Source organism: Cuculus canorus, chromosome 1 (genome assembly GCF_017976375.1).
Source record: "Cuculus canorus isolate bCucCan1 chromosome 1, bCucCan1.pri, whole genome shotgun sequence".
NCBI lineage: Eukaryota > Metazoa > Chordata > Aves > Cuculiformes > Cuculidae > Cuculus > Cuculus canorus.
In genome coordinates, this window is record NC_071401.1 from 139,393,339 (window position 1) to 139,414,911 (window position 21,573).

At 37.7% G+C, this 21,573-nt stretch overlaps 1 protein-coding gene across 1 annotated transcript in view; it reads right to left on the bottom strand.

Annotated features, from left to right (window-relative positions):
- The window catches only part of PIK3C2G (phosphatidylinositol-4-phosphate 3-kinase catalytic subunit type 2 gamma), a 291,894-nt gene that overhangs the window by 41,438 nt on the left and 228,883 nt on the right, over window positions 1-21,573 (bottom strand). The window contains exons 25-28 of the mRNA XM_054078355.1: window positions 17,943-18,099; window positions 13,339-13,448; window positions 3,949-4,141; window positions 3,256-3,377 (exon numbers count right to left, since the gene is read on the bottom strand). Coding sequence (XP_053934330.1) covers window positions 3,256-3,377; window positions 3,949-4,141; window positions 13,339-13,448; window positions 17,943-18,099 — 582 coding nt within the window. The remainder of the gene's footprint in view (window positions 1-3,255; window positions 3,378-3,948; window positions 4,142-13,338; window positions 13,449-17,942; window positions 18,100-21,573) is intronic.

Consider the following 21,573-nt stretch of genomic DNA (forward strand, 5'->3'; position numbering starts at 1 on the left):
ATGAATAGCAAGAGGCAATTCTTGCCTCACACAATTACAAAGGCAGGACACATAATGAGGTGGTGGAAGTGAATGACTCAGGATCACAACATATATGAGCTGAACAGATAAAAATAAAGCCCAGGTCATTTGGCGCACATAGAAAGCCTTGAATGTCCTGGTTTCCTGGCACAAAAGGGATTTCTTTCAAGAGATGGTAGGCAGGATCTGTTTGGAAGTAGCTTAAATTAGGCTGTATAACACAAGGACAGGACTCTGGCTGTAAAATGTAGGCCCTCAGAAGATGTATCCTAAGCACAGTGGCCAAACAGACTGATTGATAGCACGAAAAACTCTGCGGCAGTGAAGGACAGTCTGAACCTTGTGAGAGTACTGAACATGTCTTTAAAAATGTTCCATTTAAAACTCCATGCTTTTGCCAAATTATATGCATGGATGAATCTGTTTTGCACTTAATGAATATACTTCTACATATATATATGTATGCCTATATATAAAAAAAAGTCTAGATTTGGACTAGACATAAGGAGGAATTTCTTCACCATGAGAGTGGTGAGGCGCTGGCACAGGTTGCCCAGGGAAGTTGTGGATGCCCCATCCCTGGAGGTGTTCAAGACTAGGTTGGATGGGTCCTTGGGAAGCCTCATCTAGTGGGAGGTGTCCCTGCCCACGGCAGGGGAGGTGGAACTAGATGAACTTTAAGGTCCCTTTCAACCCAAACTATTGTATGATTCTGTGATTCTATGATTCTGCTTGTGCTAGAAGAAATTAACTTCCTAATATGATTTTGAGTGTTGCATCTACCTTGTCAATCAGAAAAATAAAAACTTGCACCATGTGCAGACATCCTGCATAACAGATTCTATTTCTCACTTATTAGTTTGAAGAACATTCTGTGCATAAATTATGTGCCTTAAATGCTTTGTTGGGTGAAATAATTTTTGGCTTTTTAAAAAGCAATAATTAAACACAATTAATACTCTCTCTGAAACCAAATAAGAGGGAAGCTGATAGAGTGCAAGGGCTTGCTTGGGCAGCTGTGCTTTGATTTATAAATATGGGCTGAATGTTTACATGTCAACAGCAAAATTTCAGATGCTGAGAGCTCTGAGCTTCTGCCATTAGTTTCTTGAGATTTAGCCAGTATTTAGCACTTGTATAAAGCAGACCCATATTGCGTTTTTTCCTCCTAATGAGACGGGAATATATACAATTTCATGAATCAGTACAAACCAGTAACCAAGTCCTTTCTTTTAGCAGTTCCAATTCTTCAAATAATATTGGACATTTTACTTTTAAATCATATATTTTCAAACTAATTTTGTGTTTACATTATGGAACGAGGTTTTTCCTTCCCTTAAAGCATCTGGCATCAGTCAGAGCTGGAGCTTTGTCACACACCGACAGACTAATGGTCTGATATGGTATGGCAGTTCCAGAGATAACCTCCTATAAAGAAATAATAAGGTTTTTATTATTAGAATGCAACCTGGAATAATAGAAAAGCCTCAAATTGATGAAGTTCTCTTAGAAACAATAAAAAACTGTAACATTAAAGAACGTACATACAAAGAAATATCATAAAATTAATTATTTTAACACAGTCTTGAGGAAAGATCATACAGTGACAGGTTACTGCTGGGACTGTATTATGACAAAAAAGCTCCAGAGCTCTTAGACACAGCCTCAGGATATGCAGATTAACCTCTGTGAGTTCTGCAACTCTCTTTTGTAGTGAAACTATTGTGAGGGATTTTATTAAAGGCAGATTTATCTGAAAATCAGCTCACTACAAAGTTTCTGAGGTCTACATGTTTCTAAAGAGAAAAAAAATTTTCCTTCGAAGGGCTCTGCTCACAATAGGAAAAAACTGTAAACAGCTACTTGAGATATATTTTGTTTTACAATCTAGTAGTTAACATGCTATTATCTCCAAATCAAAACCATGTTTCAAGCACTTTCAGAGTTTAGTGAAATTCCAGTTCTCACCAGCTGCTGCAAATCAGTCAGTGAGCCAGTGTGAGCCAGTCAGAATGAGTCAAACTGGAGTCAATTAAAGTCTCCTCCTGTATGAGAAAGATTCTCTAGAAGTAACTAACCAAAAGCCATTTAATTGAATGTCTTTCACAAGTTTGGGGGAGTATAAAATTTGGATGTGAAATTCCTGGGCTTTATTTTTAAAGTCAAACTCATGTCGTTTATGGCTATTCACTTCAGGACAAACATAAAAGACCTTTCTACTTCTCAAGCATATCACTTGAATCTCAGTGTGGTTCAAGTAAACTGCTTGTCTTTTTGGCTACCTTTATGATTTATTGTTCATTGTGCTTGAAGAGGGGTTTGTCTCAGGCGAGTCAGCATGGCTAGTTGGGAGAGGACTACTTTGCTCTCAATGGGGTATACAGTATCTTATCCATCTACCTATCCATCTATCTATCTATCTATTTATCTATCCATCTATCTATCTATCCATCCATCCATCTATCTATCCATCTATGCTGTAGAATTAATAACTCCACTTTTATTACTGAAGCCATGGACAATGATTACATAAGGCAAAACTATTTTACTTAAGACAGAAATAAACCATGGAACTCACTGTCCCAGGAAACTATGAAGAAGTAAGTTTCAGAATATGAAAAGCAGGGATAGATATGCTCATGGACAAGAAGTAATATTCTGAATTATTGCAACGAATGACAGTGTATTTTTCAAGAGGTATTAAACTGAATGACGGAAGGCAGAAACTAGCAGGTTTTAGGCGAGGATATTACATAAGACTGTTGCATATTCCACAGCTGGAGAGCACATGCATCTTTTTGTAAAAAGGTTGATCACTCCTGCCAGTGTCAGAGATTGGCTTGCTTCTATTCTGACCTAGTGTGAGCATTCTTACATTACTTTAATACATGGATTTGGCTATGAGTTTTGATTAGCATCGTGAGGAAAATAAAAACTATTAAAGGCCCTATTATGTCTTTAATTAAGTCAATATCACTCACCCTTTGATTTCAGGAATAGCTGTTTTCCCCTTCACCTCCCATTAAAAAAGGAACAATAAAATATATAAAAGCTAGACTGTCAAATTCTCTATGGTTTGATTTCTTCTGAGGCTGAATAGAAGACTTGATAGAATACGTTGCATTGCCTTTGTGTTTCTAAAAATATGTCTGCCATACATTTTCTCACATTTTTAGCTGTGCACAGAGAGACCCATTTAACAGCAGAATAATGTTCACTAATACGCTGCCTTACTCTGGGAGTGCATGCGATGGAAATTGCTTCTGGAGATGGCTGTGAAGTTTTGAGAACTGGTCAAATGATTTTTCCACAAAACTGACCACATTGCAGGTTTGCACCACCTGGACTAGGTATAGCTGTATTGGAGAAAAGGGAGAGGCAGAAAAGATAAATTATCAGAGTCACATTAAAAAACAGACATACAAGACGAAATGCAGGGTGATTTTAACAAAGAAAAACCTTTGTTTAATGTAGTGCCAAGTGCCAGAGAATATAGTTTGTAATTTATAGGCTTTACTGCACTGAAAGAGAAACTTGCCTGTGTAGCATACAGCTCAAACACTGAAAGATCACTGCAGTGTGTGAAAACTAATAATGCACCATTAAAGCACCATATAACAGCCTCCGATTTCTATTAGGCTTCCTAATTTTGTGCCATGCTTTCCTCCTGGATGCTTTAATTAGCTCTTGATTTATTTTTCACTATAGGGCATGAACTGCTCTCCTTAATGGCTCCCTGCTAATAGCTGTCTGCCTGGTGTTCTTTCTCTCTGGTAGCTCATTGCTTATGGCCCTGCTGTTCATTCTGTGATCCTTTTAATGTGGCACAGCACATCTTCCATAAAGGAAAAGGGTGAGTATATAGACTCACGGAAAAACGGTTAACAATCAAGGCAAATGATGGCAAACAAAGAACATAATACATACAGGGTCAGACTTTTTGTTGAACCCCAAAATGGTGGCTCTTGCGATTGACTTCTCTGTGTCCAACTTCATCCACTCTTGGGGGATGGTCTCTGGAGCTGGAGGCTTTGCAGAACCTGTCACTGACATCTGTACAAGTGCATGGATCAAGTTATTGAGTTTCACGGGAAAGCACTCCAAACTTTCCTTGATTTTCCTGAAAAAAAAACCAAATAGAAAAGGTGCTATTTATGCAGCTATTTCATTTCCAGTTCCTGATCCTTGGTTTCACAGTTGGAAGAATCAAAATCCCCCAAATCCCAAAAGGTACCTCACATACTCATGTACCTACATACACAACAGTCACCACTATTTGCAGCAATACAGCACATCCAGACCCTGAGCTCCACTGCTCAAGGGAGTGCTCCTGCCATTGCCTTTCTCATGGCTTGCCTTGGGGTAGTTATTCTTCATGAGCTGGATACCATCAGCCTTCTTTTGGATAAGAGATGGACAGAATATTTCCATGTGCGTTTTGAGGAAATCCAGGGTAGAACAACACGTGTTCGCAGGTAGTGCAGAGTGCCCTAGCACTTTACTTTGGTTACGCTAACCTCACAGGGACTTGCTCATTTTTATACAAAGCTCTTGCATCCAATTTGTGATTTAACTGTGTATGATGTGTTGATAATTAATCTACCCAATTTTTACAAGCTCTATCCTTGTGGAGCAGCTTAAGGCTAAAAAGAAAGAAAAAGAAATTTTCTCCCTTTATCTTCCCCATCTCATTCCTGTGCAAGTGGAGCCAGAATGCATTTCTAGTTTTCCAGAGTTTTACGATCCTTCATCAGCAAAAGACACAATAGATAAAAAAAAAAATGTTAGATATACGTGTAGATATGTACTGTAAACATGTTTTTAACATCAAAGTGAACTCAACTTGAGCAATAACACTGCAAGATAATCACTGGTCTTTGAAGAGTAAGATGCAGTACTCATTAGAAAGCATTTGCCCTCTTAAATTCGATTGCTGGTTAAGATCTATTTAACTTGTGATGTTATTTTTTTCTTCCTACTTCCCTGCTTACTTTTGCAGCTCTCTGAAGAAATTCTGGGTAGATTCTGACATTATAGAGCAACAACCCATTAGTTTCAGACCATATGGCAGCAAACGTATACCAAATTGTCAGTGCTTTTTTAATTTTTCTCTTTTTTTTTCTCCCAGTTTTGGACTTTATTTAACTAGCTTACAAAGGGTTATAAATACCTTTAAACACCTCATCATCCCCTGTTCAAAGCTGAGCAAATGCTTCACCTGTCACTTTAAATCAACTTATTCATGGGTTTCTGTGAGTGGGTTGGGTTGCATACTGCAATCAATTGAAATCAACTCCATTCATTGCATTAGCCTAATTTTCATGATCTCAGACATTCAGGCTGAAATCTATAGCTTCACAGACGCAACCATACCAAAAAGAACATTCTACCTGCAGTTAATACCCTTGCTTTAACCCCCAAAACTGAGATGTGATTCAAAATACTCTGTGAATTTATCATACGCCAATTAGGTATAGTAAACTGAGGAAAGAAGATGTATTATGTTTTTCCTCAATGTAATACAAGGAAAGGTATCTCTGAATTGATTCAGTTAATTATCTTAATTATTAATTACATTCTCCAGAAACAGACGCATACAGACTATTTAATAAATGACAGAAATTAACACTCCAATGGAAAACAAGAAAACAAATCTCATTTCAAAATATTAGTACTAATTCAATTCAGTACTGATTAATTAGCTTGCATATGTGGTGAACTTTTCCTTTTTAACTCCTATGTATTTAATTGAATGCATACTTTAAACACTTCCTCAATCACTGAAACATCATTTAGGTTATAGAATCTGTAACTAGGCCATATGATGGGTAAGCAGTTAGGGAATTTGCAATGTTTCTATGAGGCATATTAACTTTGCAGCTAAATACAGTGCATTTTAATACACATAAAGCAGGCTTCTGCTTATAAACTAGTATTAATTCAGACAACACCACTACAGAGAACAGCTGATATCAGAATAGCACTGTTTAAACAATCCAGTATTTTAATGGCTTGTTGTTCTTTCCACAGTTCCATTAAGCTTCTAAAAGGCTTCTAACACCCAGACTGCTAATAACATACTTTAAACCTAAACAGAGGCTTTTATTGTCATTTTTGCAGATTTTGTCTGTGAGTTATTTTAAATTATTACATTTACTTTACATTTAAAATGATTACATTTAAAATAAAATAAAACCAGAAGTATATTTTGTTTTGTCCCTCTCTCAATATTCTGTTTTCTCTGTATGCAGTCCTCCCTGTTAGAATAAAAAACATTAAGCAAACCTTATGTCATGCTACCAACAAAGAATTGAAAAGGACTATTTGTCCTTCCGATGGCAGCTCAGCAGGTGTTTTCATAACAAGGTAGAACAATTCTGGTTATGGTTCTCTGTGTTTTATTTCGAGGGCAAGCTGGCTGAAGGAAACCCTCTTTCTCGCAGCCTCCCAAAAGCTGGTTTCTAACTATGTACAGAGCAGTGGGGTACATCAAACCCATGTGTCTTTTTTAATTTTGCAGTTTATATTTGGCTTGGATTATTCCAATTACCCAGTTCACATTGCAGTAGACTGATTATCCTTTCTGCTAGGTTTTTTTAAAGCTCACCCTAAGGATCAGTGGTGGAACTTTCTCCTTGAACTCTTTTAGATCCCCATACATCATCTTTTCCCTACATCCACCTTAAGTTTAGCCTTAGGCAAAGAAATTGGTAAAGCCATGGATATTTATTGTTGAGATTCTCTTCTTACGTCATTACCATCTTTGTCTGTGCCTAAAGCTGGCTCCACCTTCACAAAAATGACAAAAAATCTCCTAGTTATTTGAGAGCTTTGGTAGCCCAAGCTACCAAGAGAATTAGTGTGTTATGGCCTATAGATGGGAAAACCACAGTGACTTATACGAAGGGCATCAAAAGCACAGGTTACTCAGAAGAAAACAGGAAATTCGTTAACTAGAGTAATATTAAATATGAATTGCAATATTGCTAACACGCAGTTTTCAGGCAGAAACGTCACTATTTTTTGATATGACCACATCCGTTTACCAGAAAAATTGGTGGTTTGCCTCCTTTTCAGAAAAATGAGTTAAATATCCAGGACTATTGAAAAGTAATGACTTTTCACTTTCCACCTTTTGAACTGACTTTGCATTTCATATTCACTCACAGACTTTCTACATAACTATCAAGTTATGTTATCAGGTAAAACATGTACCGACTGGTTGGCTGCTTGTGTAAATAGAGATGGATGAAAAGATTGGCTAATGTTTTCAATAGTGACTAGTGATAGTTGATGCCTTGATTTTTGGGAAGTAGACACTTCTTAAGGGGCAGGTATCCTGTAGGCTGGTGATTAGATCTTTTTGGATGTACCAGCTTTTCTCCACAGCTTTTTAGGAGTACATGCACTCATTATTACTGAATAGTTTGCCAGGTCTTAGTCTCGGTATATATAAAAATGAATATTCACTCCAAACTTCAGAATAATTTCCTTTATCATTCTGGATCACAGAATCACAGAATCACTAAGCTGGAAAAGACCTCTAGCATCTTTGAGGCCAACCATTCCTATTAACCACTAAACCATACCCCTGAGCATCTCATCCACCCGTCTTTTACATACCTCCAGGGATCGGGACAACCACCTCCATGGGCAGCCTGTTCCAGTGCCCAACGACCCCTTCTGTGAAAAACTTTTCCTGATGTCCAGTCTGAACCTCCCCTGGCACAGCTTGAGGCCACTCCCCCCTGTCCTGTCCCCATCACTTGGAAGAAGAGGCCAGCTCCCTCCTCTCCACAACCTCCTTTCAGGTAGTTGTAGAGAGCAATAAGGTCTCCCCTCAGCCTCCTCTTCACAAGGCTAAATAACCCCAGTTCCCTCAGCTGCTCCTCATAAGGCTTGTTCTCCAGCTCCTTCAACAGGTTGGTTGCTCTTCTCTGGGCACGCTCCAGAGCTTCAACATCCTTCATGTAGTGAGGGGTCCAGAATGGAACACAGTATTTGAGGTGCAGTCTCACCAGTGACGAGTACAGGGGCAGAATAACCTTCCTGGACCTGCTGGTCACGCCGTTTCTCATACAAGTGAAGATGCCATTGGCCTTCTTGGCCACCTGGTCACATTGCTGGCTCATGTCCAGTCAGCTGTCAACCAACACCCCCAAGTTCTTCTCTAGGCAGCTTTCTAGCCAGACTTCTCCTAGTCTGTAGCACTGCACAGGGTTGTTGTGTCCCAAGTGCGAGACTCTGCACTTTGCCTTGTTAAACCTAATACCATTGGTCTCAGTCCAGCGGTCCAGCCTGTCCAGATACCTTTGAAGAGCCTCTCTACCCTAAAGCAGATCGACACTTCCACTCAGCTTAGTGTTGTCCACAAACTTACTTAGGGTATCATTCTTCTCATTTCCATCTACACCTGAAATAATATAGAGTATAAGCAGCAAAATTTATTTGCATGGAGTTTCAAGATGTTAATGAACATGGTGTTTCATTTCTATTCAACTTTTCAATCCATGAATTCACCAGGCTTCATTTTAAAACAAGTTGAGTAGCATGCCCACAGCAGCTCTTAACAGACTTTTCCAGAATATTACTACTTTCAGTAGACCTTTTCTAATTTTCAGCAACATTTATTCGTAGATATTTGATACTCCTTTTGAATACAGCAGTGATAACTCTTCAGTTTAATACCTTATTTCACACTGTGATTGCATACAGCCAATAATAAATATTCTTTTTACCCCTTATTTTGCTAGGCTTTCCTGAGCTAGTGGTATATGAGGTTTGTAGAACAATATGAATGCCTCACACAACATAAATTCTCTGTTTCTTTATACAACAATCTTTACAAATTGCTTGAATGCTGCTAAGAGAAGTTTAGTACCGTAGTTTTGTCTATGCCCTTCAGAAATCACTAGCTTTCACTAGTTTTTCAGTTCTTGCAGGAATATCTGCAACCACTTGAGAAACAGAGATCAACTGATCAGTTTGAGATTAACATCATGTATTGTAAGGAGTTATTGTGAACTGTCCAGTTTCACAACTGCTGGCACTTGTGGTTTGGAGTGGATATGCTTGACCTGGGCAATGACAGGTTCCTAATAAATGATTCTATTAACAAATATATAAAGATGGCAGCTGACTCAAACAGCCTACCCTTCTCCGGCAATAAGGCTGCTGAAGATATGTATGTAACAGTGCTTCTCTGGCATATGTCTGATCTATCATACTTCTCTCATTCATGGGCTTCTGTGAGCGGGATAGATTGCATACTGCAATCAATTGAAATCAACTCCATTAATTGCATTAGGCTAACTGAATCCCTTCAGTTAAAAAATAATTATATATATATATCACTTTGCAGGCACATTAAAAATGCCTGGCAGTATGCGATACCGTGCTCCTGTTTGAAGACATCTGCAGAAAATCAAAGCGGAAATTTATATCCAGAGGTAAGATGAGTTTCCAGTTTCTGGCAAAAGTATGTTGTCAGGGGAGGAAGAAAAGAGGGAGAAGAGAGGATCAAATTTAGTTTCAAGGATCAAACTGAGTTCAGGGCAGATGCTGGAGAGACAACAATGTTTCATTTGGCACTAGGTGCACAGAACAGACAAGAAAACACAGAAGGCCTTGTTTAACTCTGAATGGGTGCATTGTTTACCCATGATCCTAGGGTGTGACCTTCCAGAAGGCTGTAAGCTGTGAGACTTAACACTGCAACTCATCAGCTCATAACAGTGAACTGGCCCAATGTGAGAATAATACAGTACACAAATGAGACCACAGATTGTTGAACATGTCTTAAATCAAGAATGAGAGCAAAGGAGTTTGGTAAAACACAGAATGCTTTATGATCCTGAAAGCGGTCAGCGCCTCACAGTGCAAACTCCGGTAGCATTATTCTGTTGGCTAAAATCGCAACAGCAAAGAACAAATTAACGGTTGTTCTACCAGGAATACTTAAGACATCGTTCATCATTTCGTGTCATTTTTAAATAACAATAGAGGCAATGTCAGTATTACTGCTTAAATCAAACTCGGGCAATCGCTAAAAGCAACCTATTTCTGTAGAAATACAGATAAATACTGTTCTTCTGTTTCCCCTAGCAGAAGATTGGGGGTTTCAGTAGATACATTATACAATCAAATCTGAAAGATTACAATAACTACCTTGTACTAGAACAAGAAATAACTTTTTGTTGGCAGTGCTTAAGATTTCAAGGACCAGGCTATTTGTCTAGAAAAGAACTTTTTAAAAACAATAGAGTGGTTTTCATGTAATTATGGAGAAAAAGGAGCTACAAACTGCGAAGGATCTGAGAGCTACTGGAAGTTATGCTAATAAGCAGAACTTTCTATTTCCTTGGCCTTCTAAGGAGAGCTTGAAAAAATAGATACAAGAATAACCTGCAGAGTGACCATGAAAAGTGTGTAACTGGATTTTTTCTCACTGGGCATTTTGTATAACAAGGAGTTAGGGAAGAATTTTTCTGAAGGACAGGAATAAAGATGATGTAAGTAATGCAAATCTCACAAAAATCTCAATATATTAACATTCCTGGGACAGGCACGAAAATGCTTACATGGAGGGGTAAGTTCTGCATGGATCCATATATCAGGGCCGGTTCCCAAGGTCTTTATTTTGAAAAGTGCTTGGATACTCTTTTGAGAATTTAAAATACCACTAGACATGAAGTCTGATGTTCTGCCCATGTTTAAATATCTAGAAATGTTATTTAATACATATGTTGAACTACATAAATCATGTTCAAACATGAATAGAAATTAGAATAAAGTAATTTTAAAAAAGCTCCAAGAGAAATGTGATCCACAGAAATTCATAAGCTAGTGACAAGAGACTTTCTTCTTGCAAATGAGCATACATAATACAAACATGCCCTAAGAGTATTAAAGAACAAGATACACATCTTAGCAATATCTGACTTTTTTATGTGGTGTAATGATATCTATGGACAATAACAAATCTACACTTTAGCATTTCGAAGGAAACTGGAAAAGTAGTCTGGAATTTACTAAAAACATTTCAGCAGAAAATACAGTTTCAAATAAGGACAGAGCCCACAACACTGTAAAGATCTTCATCATGATGCTAGTTTTGTTGATAAGCTGGATTTGTGTGGCACTTCTCTGAAGGATTTCATTTCTTTAGCACCAAGCCTAATAAGAAATCTCATGGGAAGAAGGACATGCTGGCCACTGAGACGTGACTACAGTCTCCCTGGGCTGAACAGAATTTCCTAACTCTAATATGAACCTCTACGAGGCAACAAAGCGTATTAACGCTTCTTTCAAAATAGCATTGAGCCACATCTCCTTCCTATTGCCAGCTGTTATTCTACATACTTTGGCTGAGAAAGACTGCAAGTGAATTCCCATTCTGAAGTCCCTCACTTCCTTCACCCTAACCCTTAAAACACCACTATTGCCTTGCCCAACTCCAAAAACCAGTCAGCAGCTACAACTCTGTCCTAAACACAGCCCTCACCCTTCATCTTTCAGCTAAGTATGATTGCATTGATACTAAGCTTAGCCAGAACCTTAGTCCCACCCAAGTGAAAAGCATACTAATCCTTTCCACCTCCAGAAGATTGGTGGGCACTAGCTCTGAGCTTTGCATGACACTAACACAGTTTTAACTCTGAAGATTCACATTTCCCTGTTTGCTATGTACAATCTAGCCTTTTTTTTAATTAATTAAATGAATTGGATTTTTTACCCATGAGAGACAGACACAGACACCTAAATTATTTGACAGAATCAAGACTTTTACAATTTAATTAGAAACTGCATGTTTCCTATTTGAAATGGAAATACAAGTTGGTAATCTGGGAATATGTGGCATTTTAAGAAAAGGATAAGTTAGGAGTTGACGGTAAATGTGAAGCTGGAATTAAATTTTAAAATATAACAGTTTTGCTAAAAGGCAAGAAAGGAGAAGAAGGTCGATGTTCTGCTCTGTGTAAACATAATGAAACACTACTTTTGAGAAGTTCCTTTCTGACTCTTTAAAGAAGGGTCTTCCTTAAACTTGCTAGGTAGGTCTCTGTTACAACTTTCTCCAAACCTGCTACCTCAGTTTTGAATTCTAAGACACAAATAGGAGACATATAAACAACACAATTGAAATTGCCCAAAATCTTCATACGGGCCTCTTTAATAGTAATGAGGATGGCTCAGCTGCTCCAGTTCATTTATTCATTGCAGTGCAGCCTCTAACTGTACTGAAGGGTAGGAGGATTGGTTCTACCTCAAGGCAAATTGCAGTGTACAGAAAATTGTGCCGCCTTATAGAAGCATCCCTTTGCTCTCTGAATTTGAAAGGAGTCCTTCACTCAGAGTCCAGTGCTGTGAACTGGATATGTGCCCTGTACCTGCATCAGAAGAGTTTGGCTTTGTTTGCATGCATACATGGTGTCCAGGGTGCACAAATTCATAGACTGTCCTTGGGAAATGATGGTGCTGCACAGGACAGGCTCTGACAGGGAGATTTTTTTTCTCATACTGTGCCTAGAAAGGGAAAGTGAGTTTCCAAACCCAAATAGTCTCCACTGGCTCTATCTAGAGCATCATCACATCAATAGTTGAAATCATATGTAATGCAGAGGCCTGACCTGAAAGATCGGGACTGAAGGCTTCAAACTGATGTCATGCACATCAGCAGTGGCTCCTCATCAATAGTCCCCAGTTATTATCACAAACAAGAGAAAGGTTTCATTATTCTAACACAAATCACGCTTTACATATATCTGTATTAACACACAATGCTTATCATAGATCTGTTTAGTGGTTTAAAGAAAGAATCAGAACTATTTAGCAGGTGGAGAAACAACTTCCCTAAAGCAACACAGAAGTCAAAATAAGAGAAAAGGAAATAAAATGCAGGAATCCCAGGCCCTCACTAAGTCCAGTAAAAAGTTGAACCTCCTTACGTAATCCAAATCCTGTTGTACGTAGCTGCTGCATTCAAAAGCAGAGGAAAGCTGACTAGATATAAACCAGGATGGTTTCACCAAGTAAGCCAAAGAAATCTCTAGGCAGTGAATGAGTGATTTGTTACAGATGTACCACAAACACACAATTGTTTCTTCCAGAAATTTGAAAAGACTGTTTATAACATGCATAAGGAATGGACTTTTTAAAAGGAAATATGTGAAGACCAATTACCCTTTCATGTAATTTCACGGATTACATCTTAACATAACAGAAAAACTGTCTTTTTTTAAAAAAAAAAAAAAAAAATTTTGATAGCTTTATTTTCATGACTGAAGGAGATAATTCTGGATTATGTTCTGGTTTTACCTTGTAAAGTAACTTGTAGCCTGGAGGTCTGAGTCCTGAGGACGGAGGTTATCATACACGTACTTCAGGTCCTGAATGCTGTTTAGCTCAGGCAATCCTGCATGCAGCATCTTAAAGTAAAGATGTATCATTAGTCCACTGTTCTATTGAAAAGAAATATAGATTAAATGGGCCTAACTGAGAAAAGAAAGGTTTTACACTGAAAGTTCTTCTTTTAAAATACAAAGATGTGCTGATCTGAAAAGCAGTTCTGATGCTAAAGCAGTGCCTGGAATACTAAACAGAATATATTGTACTGTAAAACTTTACACTGAGGTACCAGAAAGAGGCATGGGTCAAAATCACCGATCCATTTTAGTTATTTATTTTCTCTTTGGATATCATAATCTCACTGTGTGCATTGCTAAACTTCTGTCATGTCCTTCTAATGGTCATAGAAGGAAGGCAACCAAATTCAGCCACCTGAAAAATGGTAATCACATTTCTGTTAAGCTCACAGTGTTATTTTAGTCCTAATCCAGTTTAGCACAACATCACCTTTCCATTTTTTACTACTCTTTCCACCATCACTGCTCTGGACTCCTGCAAAAGGATCATAGGTTCACATCTTTTAAAGTCAATGAAAGAGAAAGGTTCCTTCAGATGCTGATTCATAGCAGAAGCCCTAACTTTGGCACTGAGAACTGCCCTCTGGTATCATTCTCCACTGATGAGGGACAGAGATGGTCTAGTTAGTCAGTGAAGTTACATTCAGAAGACAGATAAAGCAAATATTGCCCTTGCAAAATAACAACACGAGTAGGGTAGACAACTGAATGCAGCCAATTGCCCACATAGCTCTCGCCAGCATTTTAAAATGTCAACAATAGAAATAATTTTTACTTACTTCAAAACCTACTGATTTTTCTCAACCATCACAGTAAGTGATGCTTTGTGTGTAATGGAGAAAAAAAATCACTCCTTCACATTGCTCAGAAGGAAATGTATCTGAATTTGCAGTCACTGCTGTGCATTCTTCATGGATATTTGTGTCTAGCTAAGACTGAAAGACCCACTGAGTTTTGTGGATAACAGCAAAGAAGAAAGGAAGCAGTGGTTTTATATTTAGGCTTGGTCGAGTGATGAACAGAGTAACAGGAAAAGAGATGGCGGGGTATATTCTTTATTCCTTCAAATCTTTTCAATATTTTACATATTTTCCTTTTGGCTTTATGAGGAAAATCTTCATATATGACCTAATCTATGCTACCACTGGACAGTTAGATTACTGTGTCACTGAGTTCTGAAGAGGCAGAAAGCTCAATGATGTGAATTTAAGTGAGTCGAGAACAGGGACAAGAACAACATTCTGAGCTTAGGGAAAAGGGAACAATGCCAAATATCAACATAATTTGGATGATCTGTAGTGCAACTGAAAACTGGGATTTTTTTTTTTTAGGTTTTCTACATTGCCAAAGATGGGCAACCATTTGCTGAAGAACAAAAAATGTCTTTATCTGGGCATTACCTATAGAATGCTTTGCTGGCTGCAAGGGAGTCTTAGAGGTGTGTTATAATATTTCATCTGTCTTTTGCTTCACATAGCATAACTTTAATGTTTTCAATCCCCTAATGGAGGAGTCTACTGAAAACTGTGGCTTGTGATACTAGGTACTAATTAGACGACACATGGAACATATTTAGAAAACAACTATCAGTCACCTAGGGCAATTTAAATGACAGTAGATGCCCAAGATTAAGTGCTGCACTGTTGACCTCCTTTGGCCACACATATGTTTTGACTTGCTATACTTGGTCTTCTCGGGCCTTCTGACTCACTAAGTGGAGTTGCTTAAACTCTCCTTTGGCTGGGATTCTGAGCTGCTGTGTGATGCTTAGCCCACCATCCCAAGAAAATTGAATAGTCCTGGCATGTACTTTCCCTCCATTAAACCTCCAAAATGGGGTGCTTCCTGATCCTTTTTTCCCAACTGGCACTCACCCACTGAGTTACAGAAGGGTGAGATGACTAATATGGGGACATGGGATTCTTGACTCTTAGATATGCTCTATAAAGGCACTCTGTCCTGTTTTATATTACTTGGGTCCACCTGTTTCTTGTCACAACAGAGGCAAGTGGATCAATTACTTGCTGTATACTGTCACCTCTAAAATATTTTTAATAATTTTCTAGCTGAAAAAATCTTTATAACATTAATAGAATTGGCATTTTTTTAAACAAGCCAAAAGGTGTTTGTGTTCTGCAATCACCTTTTTTATAACAGTTTGCATCAGTTCTTTAATGAGAGCAAAGCTGATGAACTACAGGCATTTATTTATGCAGCTGAAGTCTGCCAGCAGATTTTTGCATCTCCCACAGATGTTTCTGCTTTTGAAAGTGATGGGAACTTCATTGATTCTTTTTTACTCCCAGTAGTAAATGTCAGTACAGTTCTAGAAAAGTGCTTCTTACCACCAAGAAAAAGCATTAAGTCCCAAACTGGGACAAAACCCCCAAGTAATTGCTCATTACCACCATTTGCTAGAAACCGCTAATAGTTTTTGACCATTCAGAACACATTTTACTACTCCTGTGAAGTACTGTATGTTCTGGAAATTGCCTTACTGTTTGGATATTTGTCTATGGTTTATAAATAGCAACTCAGAAAATGAATGCTCAGAATGTGGGAGGGAAAGGAAAGATTAATGATGCAGATTTCCAGATATTGAGAGAAATCTTAGACTGTTATTGATACAAATAAGCAGTGGTTAGTTTATCTTGTTCCTTCATGATAATATCTGATATTTTGCAGTGAAATGAATTCAAAGTGGAACTTTCCACAGTTTATTTCGGTTTCTAGAAATCACCCACATAACTAAAACATTTTGATACTTACAGTTTCTGACCAACCCCCCATATCAAGTCCAGAACCAGACTTTATTTTCCAAACATCACTGGCAAAAACCAGGGTTTCACAGACTTGTCTTGTTTGTTTAATTCCCTTTTGATATGAAGCAATCATCAATGGGGTGCGAGGATGCTGCCAGTTATTTTTCAGTTATGAAATGCAACACAATTGACTGATCTGCAGTCCACTGACAAATATTACAACATATTTGTATGCTGAATTTCAGCTCAGCAGCATTACCTCTCCATAAAGATCAGCAGAAACAAAAGAAGATGCAGCATGTCCTGAATATAGACAAACCTGAGCTAAATCCAGGCAGAGATAGCTAGTTATTTCAGAGCTCCTGCTGGGAACATTTTCCTAACGCTCTCTCTCTATTATCCCAGAGTAATCTAGCATCATTATCTCTGCTGATTGCAGAAAAAGGGACTGCACTAGGGACGAGGAGGTAGGCAGAAGCTGTAGCTATATTTACAGCGTGCATTTTTAGGCAACCTGTTCAGAAATGCACAGATTACTGCTGTGGATGAGGAGGCATGGGTACTCCTGAGTTTTCCAGAGGCTCAAACTTAAGTCAGTATCTTTTACAATTGCACTCTGCATTGCTTTCAGCCAATATAGTGCCAATATACTTGGGCAAAATTACGCTTCATGACAGGAATGAAGTTTTTCTGCATCTTCATGAGTACTTAGAAATGGGAGATCTGGAGCAATCCTTCCTGCTCCATATTGGGAAATCACCCACTGTTCCACTGCATAGGAAGCCATGGACAAGACAGAAACAAGATGAGAAAATTCTTGCCATTTTTCCCCTCTCCATTGCAGAAATTGGACTTGATAGAACAATGTTTACAGAGCAACTTCTCGGCTGTACCTCAGCCTCAGCTGAGGTTCTGTTCATAAGGTTGTGTAGAATTTTTCATGCACAGAGCAGTCATCCAAGTTTTGCACGTGGCCCTGGACAGAAGTTCTAGATTAATTACTTAGTCAAGCAACTTAGCAAATGTTAGTTAATTTAATATTCTTGTTCTGCCTTTGAAGGGGAAAATTTTATCCTTTCACACACAAGTAATCAGAGGCATAAAGCAGCTATAGAGACTATAGCTATATATATAGCTATAGCACATGGATCAGTAGGAATACTTAAGGCATGAAAACTCCTACAGGTCTTAAAATTCTGTGCAAAGGATTTTCAAACCTGTGTTAATATAGCTAGTGCTCTCTCTTTCCTGATTGTGTTTGTCAGTCTAAGAAAGGAGTGTGGAAAAGTGCAAAAAACCCACTTTAATGGCATAATTCTTAGCTGCAGTGCTGCTAGGCAATTGTCACATCACCCACTCTGTGAAATATTTGGTTTACTTTATCTTTCTGTAGCCATGAAGAATTAGATTGGTAAATGACTGCTTGAAGACCTAGAAAAAGGGCTGAGTGAAATTCCTGATGGTGAAACTTGTACCCAGAATCCTTTGCATTTTCTGCTATTTTGTAAAAAACAATGCATTAAAAAAAATGAAAAAAAACCCCTAAGCAGCTTAGCTTTTCTTTTCTCAGAAATTAGTACTGAAATGATATATTTTCTTTGCACAAGAAGCACCAGCACTAACATTTCCAGCAGAGCAGCTGGTACCTTTACAAATCACAGGCAGCAAAAAAGTGGTAAAAGAGAAGAGGCCACCAGAGGAAACTGATTTTTGGGTTCATCCTCAAACTTCTTACCATCTCCAGCAGGTTCAAGAGTAACTGGCTGTGTTTCCTGACTATATTATAAGCTCGACAACAAAGCTCCACAAACTCTTGAAAACGCTGTGGGTTTTTTCCACCTTCTGTGATGAAATACTCCATCTCTGAAGTGAAGATGAAGGGAGCTCGGTCCCTTGAAAAGAGAACAATTACATGAGAAATTTCACCAAAAATAGCAAATCGTACAAGACAGTTAATATTTGTAACTCATTAGTCATCTTTTTTTTCCAGTGGTACCTTCCTTGTTATTTTATTTTCCCCTTCCTCAATGTGAACATCTCTATTGCTCTACCTAGGTGCATTTGCTACCTAGGTGCATTGTAGCACACTGAGAATGTTTAAAACACAACTAAATTTCTTTTCTGCCTCTACATTTTTTGGCTAAAAAATTCCAAGTCAAAACTACTGCTGTAAAGTGTGTAATATGTGATGTATCACATTCAAAATTCATATTTGATTTCCAATTTCAATTGCATCAAAAGACACTATTAAGCTATGAAAACATAGCCCTTTCCGAGCTAGTCTGAGTCTCCCACATTAAGCTGCTTCAGTTGAAAACAGATACTGTAATCAGAAATTGCTTTACTGGAAGAAATATGGTATTTAACTCTGTTGGATTGGGCTGTGGGCCAACTTCCAGATGTTGCAATGACTACAACACTAGTCAATTCTTTCACTGTTTTTACTAAAGGATGTATTTGAACATGACTGATATTTTAATATTTATGTTGTATCTAGATTAACTTTTCTTGTAAGATGATTTTAAGCAGCTTTACAAGGTTCTTGAATTTCTCAATATCATTTAAAACAGTCTTCTACCGTGGTAGGCTTGTCCTCTCTTGTTCACCTGCACAATAAAATGCAGACATTTGCTTTCCTTGGTTTTGCTCAAGGTCTTGTGATATCAAAGTCTCTCCTGCAAGGTAACTCCTTGCAATCAGTCAGATGCTGAAGTTCCATTCCTGCATGTCTCTAAGTAAGACAAGTGCTCATAAAGGGACTTGGAATTAAATAAACACATAAACCGACTTAGTATAGGAGACAACACCCACTAGAAGGAAGAACACAGTCATTTCTCACAATAATATTAAAAAGCAAAATCTCAGTGGGTAGAGATGCCTCTTACTGAAGAGTACGTTAAGGATTCTGAAAAAAACAACTGACAGGGATGAATATCTATGTATAGATGCAAAATGTTCCTTGCTGCTCTCACAAACTCCTTTGGAATATAAAAACATATGAGCGGATAGTCTGAAAATTACTCCAGCAAAATCACAAACAGCCAAGTCAAGTCCCTGTCCATCACGCATGGAAAAATTTACATCAGCAAACCACAAAGGCTGTTTTAGCCTACAAAATAAAGCAATGCATGCCCTAGTATTGCAAGAGCATTCTAATTTATCACACATACACACACATGCAAATGATCCTCACCCCCACGCATGGCCTGTATTTCTATATTTAAGCCAGTACATCTCTAACTAACAGCTTTTTTGGTGGCACATAGTTAAGATCATGTTATATTATGGCATTTATTCAGAAGGTATGCAATGTATCCAAAGGCCTGTTAATAATAACTATGAAAGGCATCACTCATTTTGACATAAATTTATTATGTATTTTGCTCACATGAAGTTATCTAAAAGATACAAACATGAAATACTTCTTACTCCAAAACATACTCTGATGATCACAGCTAAACCCTATAATAGTTTAGATCCATAGGATGTTCAAAGACCGATTGTGTTATAGCCAATCGGACAAGAGCTACTTGGCCCCTTGGCCTAACATCTGTATCTACTACAAATTGCTGCCTCCATAAAATTAAAGAAATGACTGGCATCAGTTTAACAAAACTGATATTAGGAAGTATTTAAAGTTAAAGCTTTTACTATATCTGCATCGAAGACCAAAAGCCTTTATTTTTTCTTTATGGTGTGATAAAGAAATACAGAGTTGAGGTATTCTTAAATTACCTCTACTCTATAATATTTGGTTTAATTTAGTAATTAAAAAAAGCCTCATTGAGAGAACCAGCACACCTTGAAACAGACCAAAGATATACAGCCAGTAAGAGTTCCAAAATGATGACAAAAGAGTTTACAAAAGTTATTCAGTGAGAAGTGAGGCTAGTTTTATGAGGTTTTTTTCCTTCTTTTTTTTCTTGTGTACTGCTTTTAGAGATTTAAGATTTTCATGGGAATGTGTTTTGCTGTTCCTCTAGAGATTAGGAATGTTTGGATGATATGTCATGAGAGGGAGGAAAGAAAGGAAACCTCAAGCAAATGAAGAGATCATCATGTGAAAACAAACTTGGTCTGGGGTGATGGGAACATTTACTGGAACTTCACTGTAAGCTAGAAATACGCTGCATTCCTCAAAGACCAGCAAGATCATCAGGATTTGTTATGAAACACTAGATGTAAACTGATCAACAAAGCTTGTAAGGTCAACAATAGTCTTACTTTTTCCTGCTATGAATCTCAAGGTGCAGAACATTTAAGAATGATAAATCGTCTTCCTTTTATATTAAGTAGAAAAAGCATATGAGATAATCAACAACAAATACCCTTTACTCTGATCCCATCTAAACTTATTAATAGTGTAGTTATAGAAGTGTTCAAGTCATATACAGCAATACAATGATATGAAAACAGTTGTAGTCCAAGTTGTCATATGGACATAGAAGACAGTGTGTGAGAAACCATACAGGACCATTTGCAATTTAAAAATCAGTTGCTCAGCAGCATACGCCTCCATACATTCCTTGACTGCTTTAAAATCATTTCAGCTGAGTCAAGAGTGACTGACAATATTCAGTATGACTACATGGAATTCAGATTTATCCAGTAAAATACGAAAATCTTTTAGGGAATGTTTGAATGATGACATCTTGTACTCTGCAGCAAAAGTCAAAAGCTTATTGAAGAACATAGTCATACCAAATAAATGAACGAGTGGTATTTCTCTAAACCAAATGAAAATATCTAATCATAGTCATCATATATATTTGTAGACACAGAAAAAAAATAGGAAGTGTGTTCTTTTCAAATATTAAAGAATGAAACAATGAAGAACTGCACAATAAAATTAATCTCAAGCAAGAACATAAAGAGCCATAGAAAAATATAACTATAAAGGGGACCACAAGACACGCTCCACCGTTCTGTTTACCAGGACAAGATCAACCATAAACATGCTTCTGAGATGTTTATTTATCTTGTTCTCAAAAAATTTTAGAGACAGAGTTCTTCTCCAACCTCCCTATCAAATTTCTGCTCCAGTATCTCCCTACACAGAGATTTTTTTTCCCTTTATGTCTAATCTAACCTTGCTGTGCTTTCATCCTATTAATCTTGTTCTTTCCTAAGGGAACATGAAGATCCCATCTTCCTTACAATAGCCTCTAATGCATTTGCAGAAAATTATTATTATGGCTTTCCTCAATCTTCTGCAGACAATTGTTTTAACCTTTCCTCATAAGTCTCGTTTTTGAGATATCTGATAATTTTAATTGCTTTTCTCTGGACTCTATAATTTCTCTGGACTCCTTATCCACATCTTTCTAAAAGTAAAATGTTGAAAATATCTCAGCTGAAGTTTTACC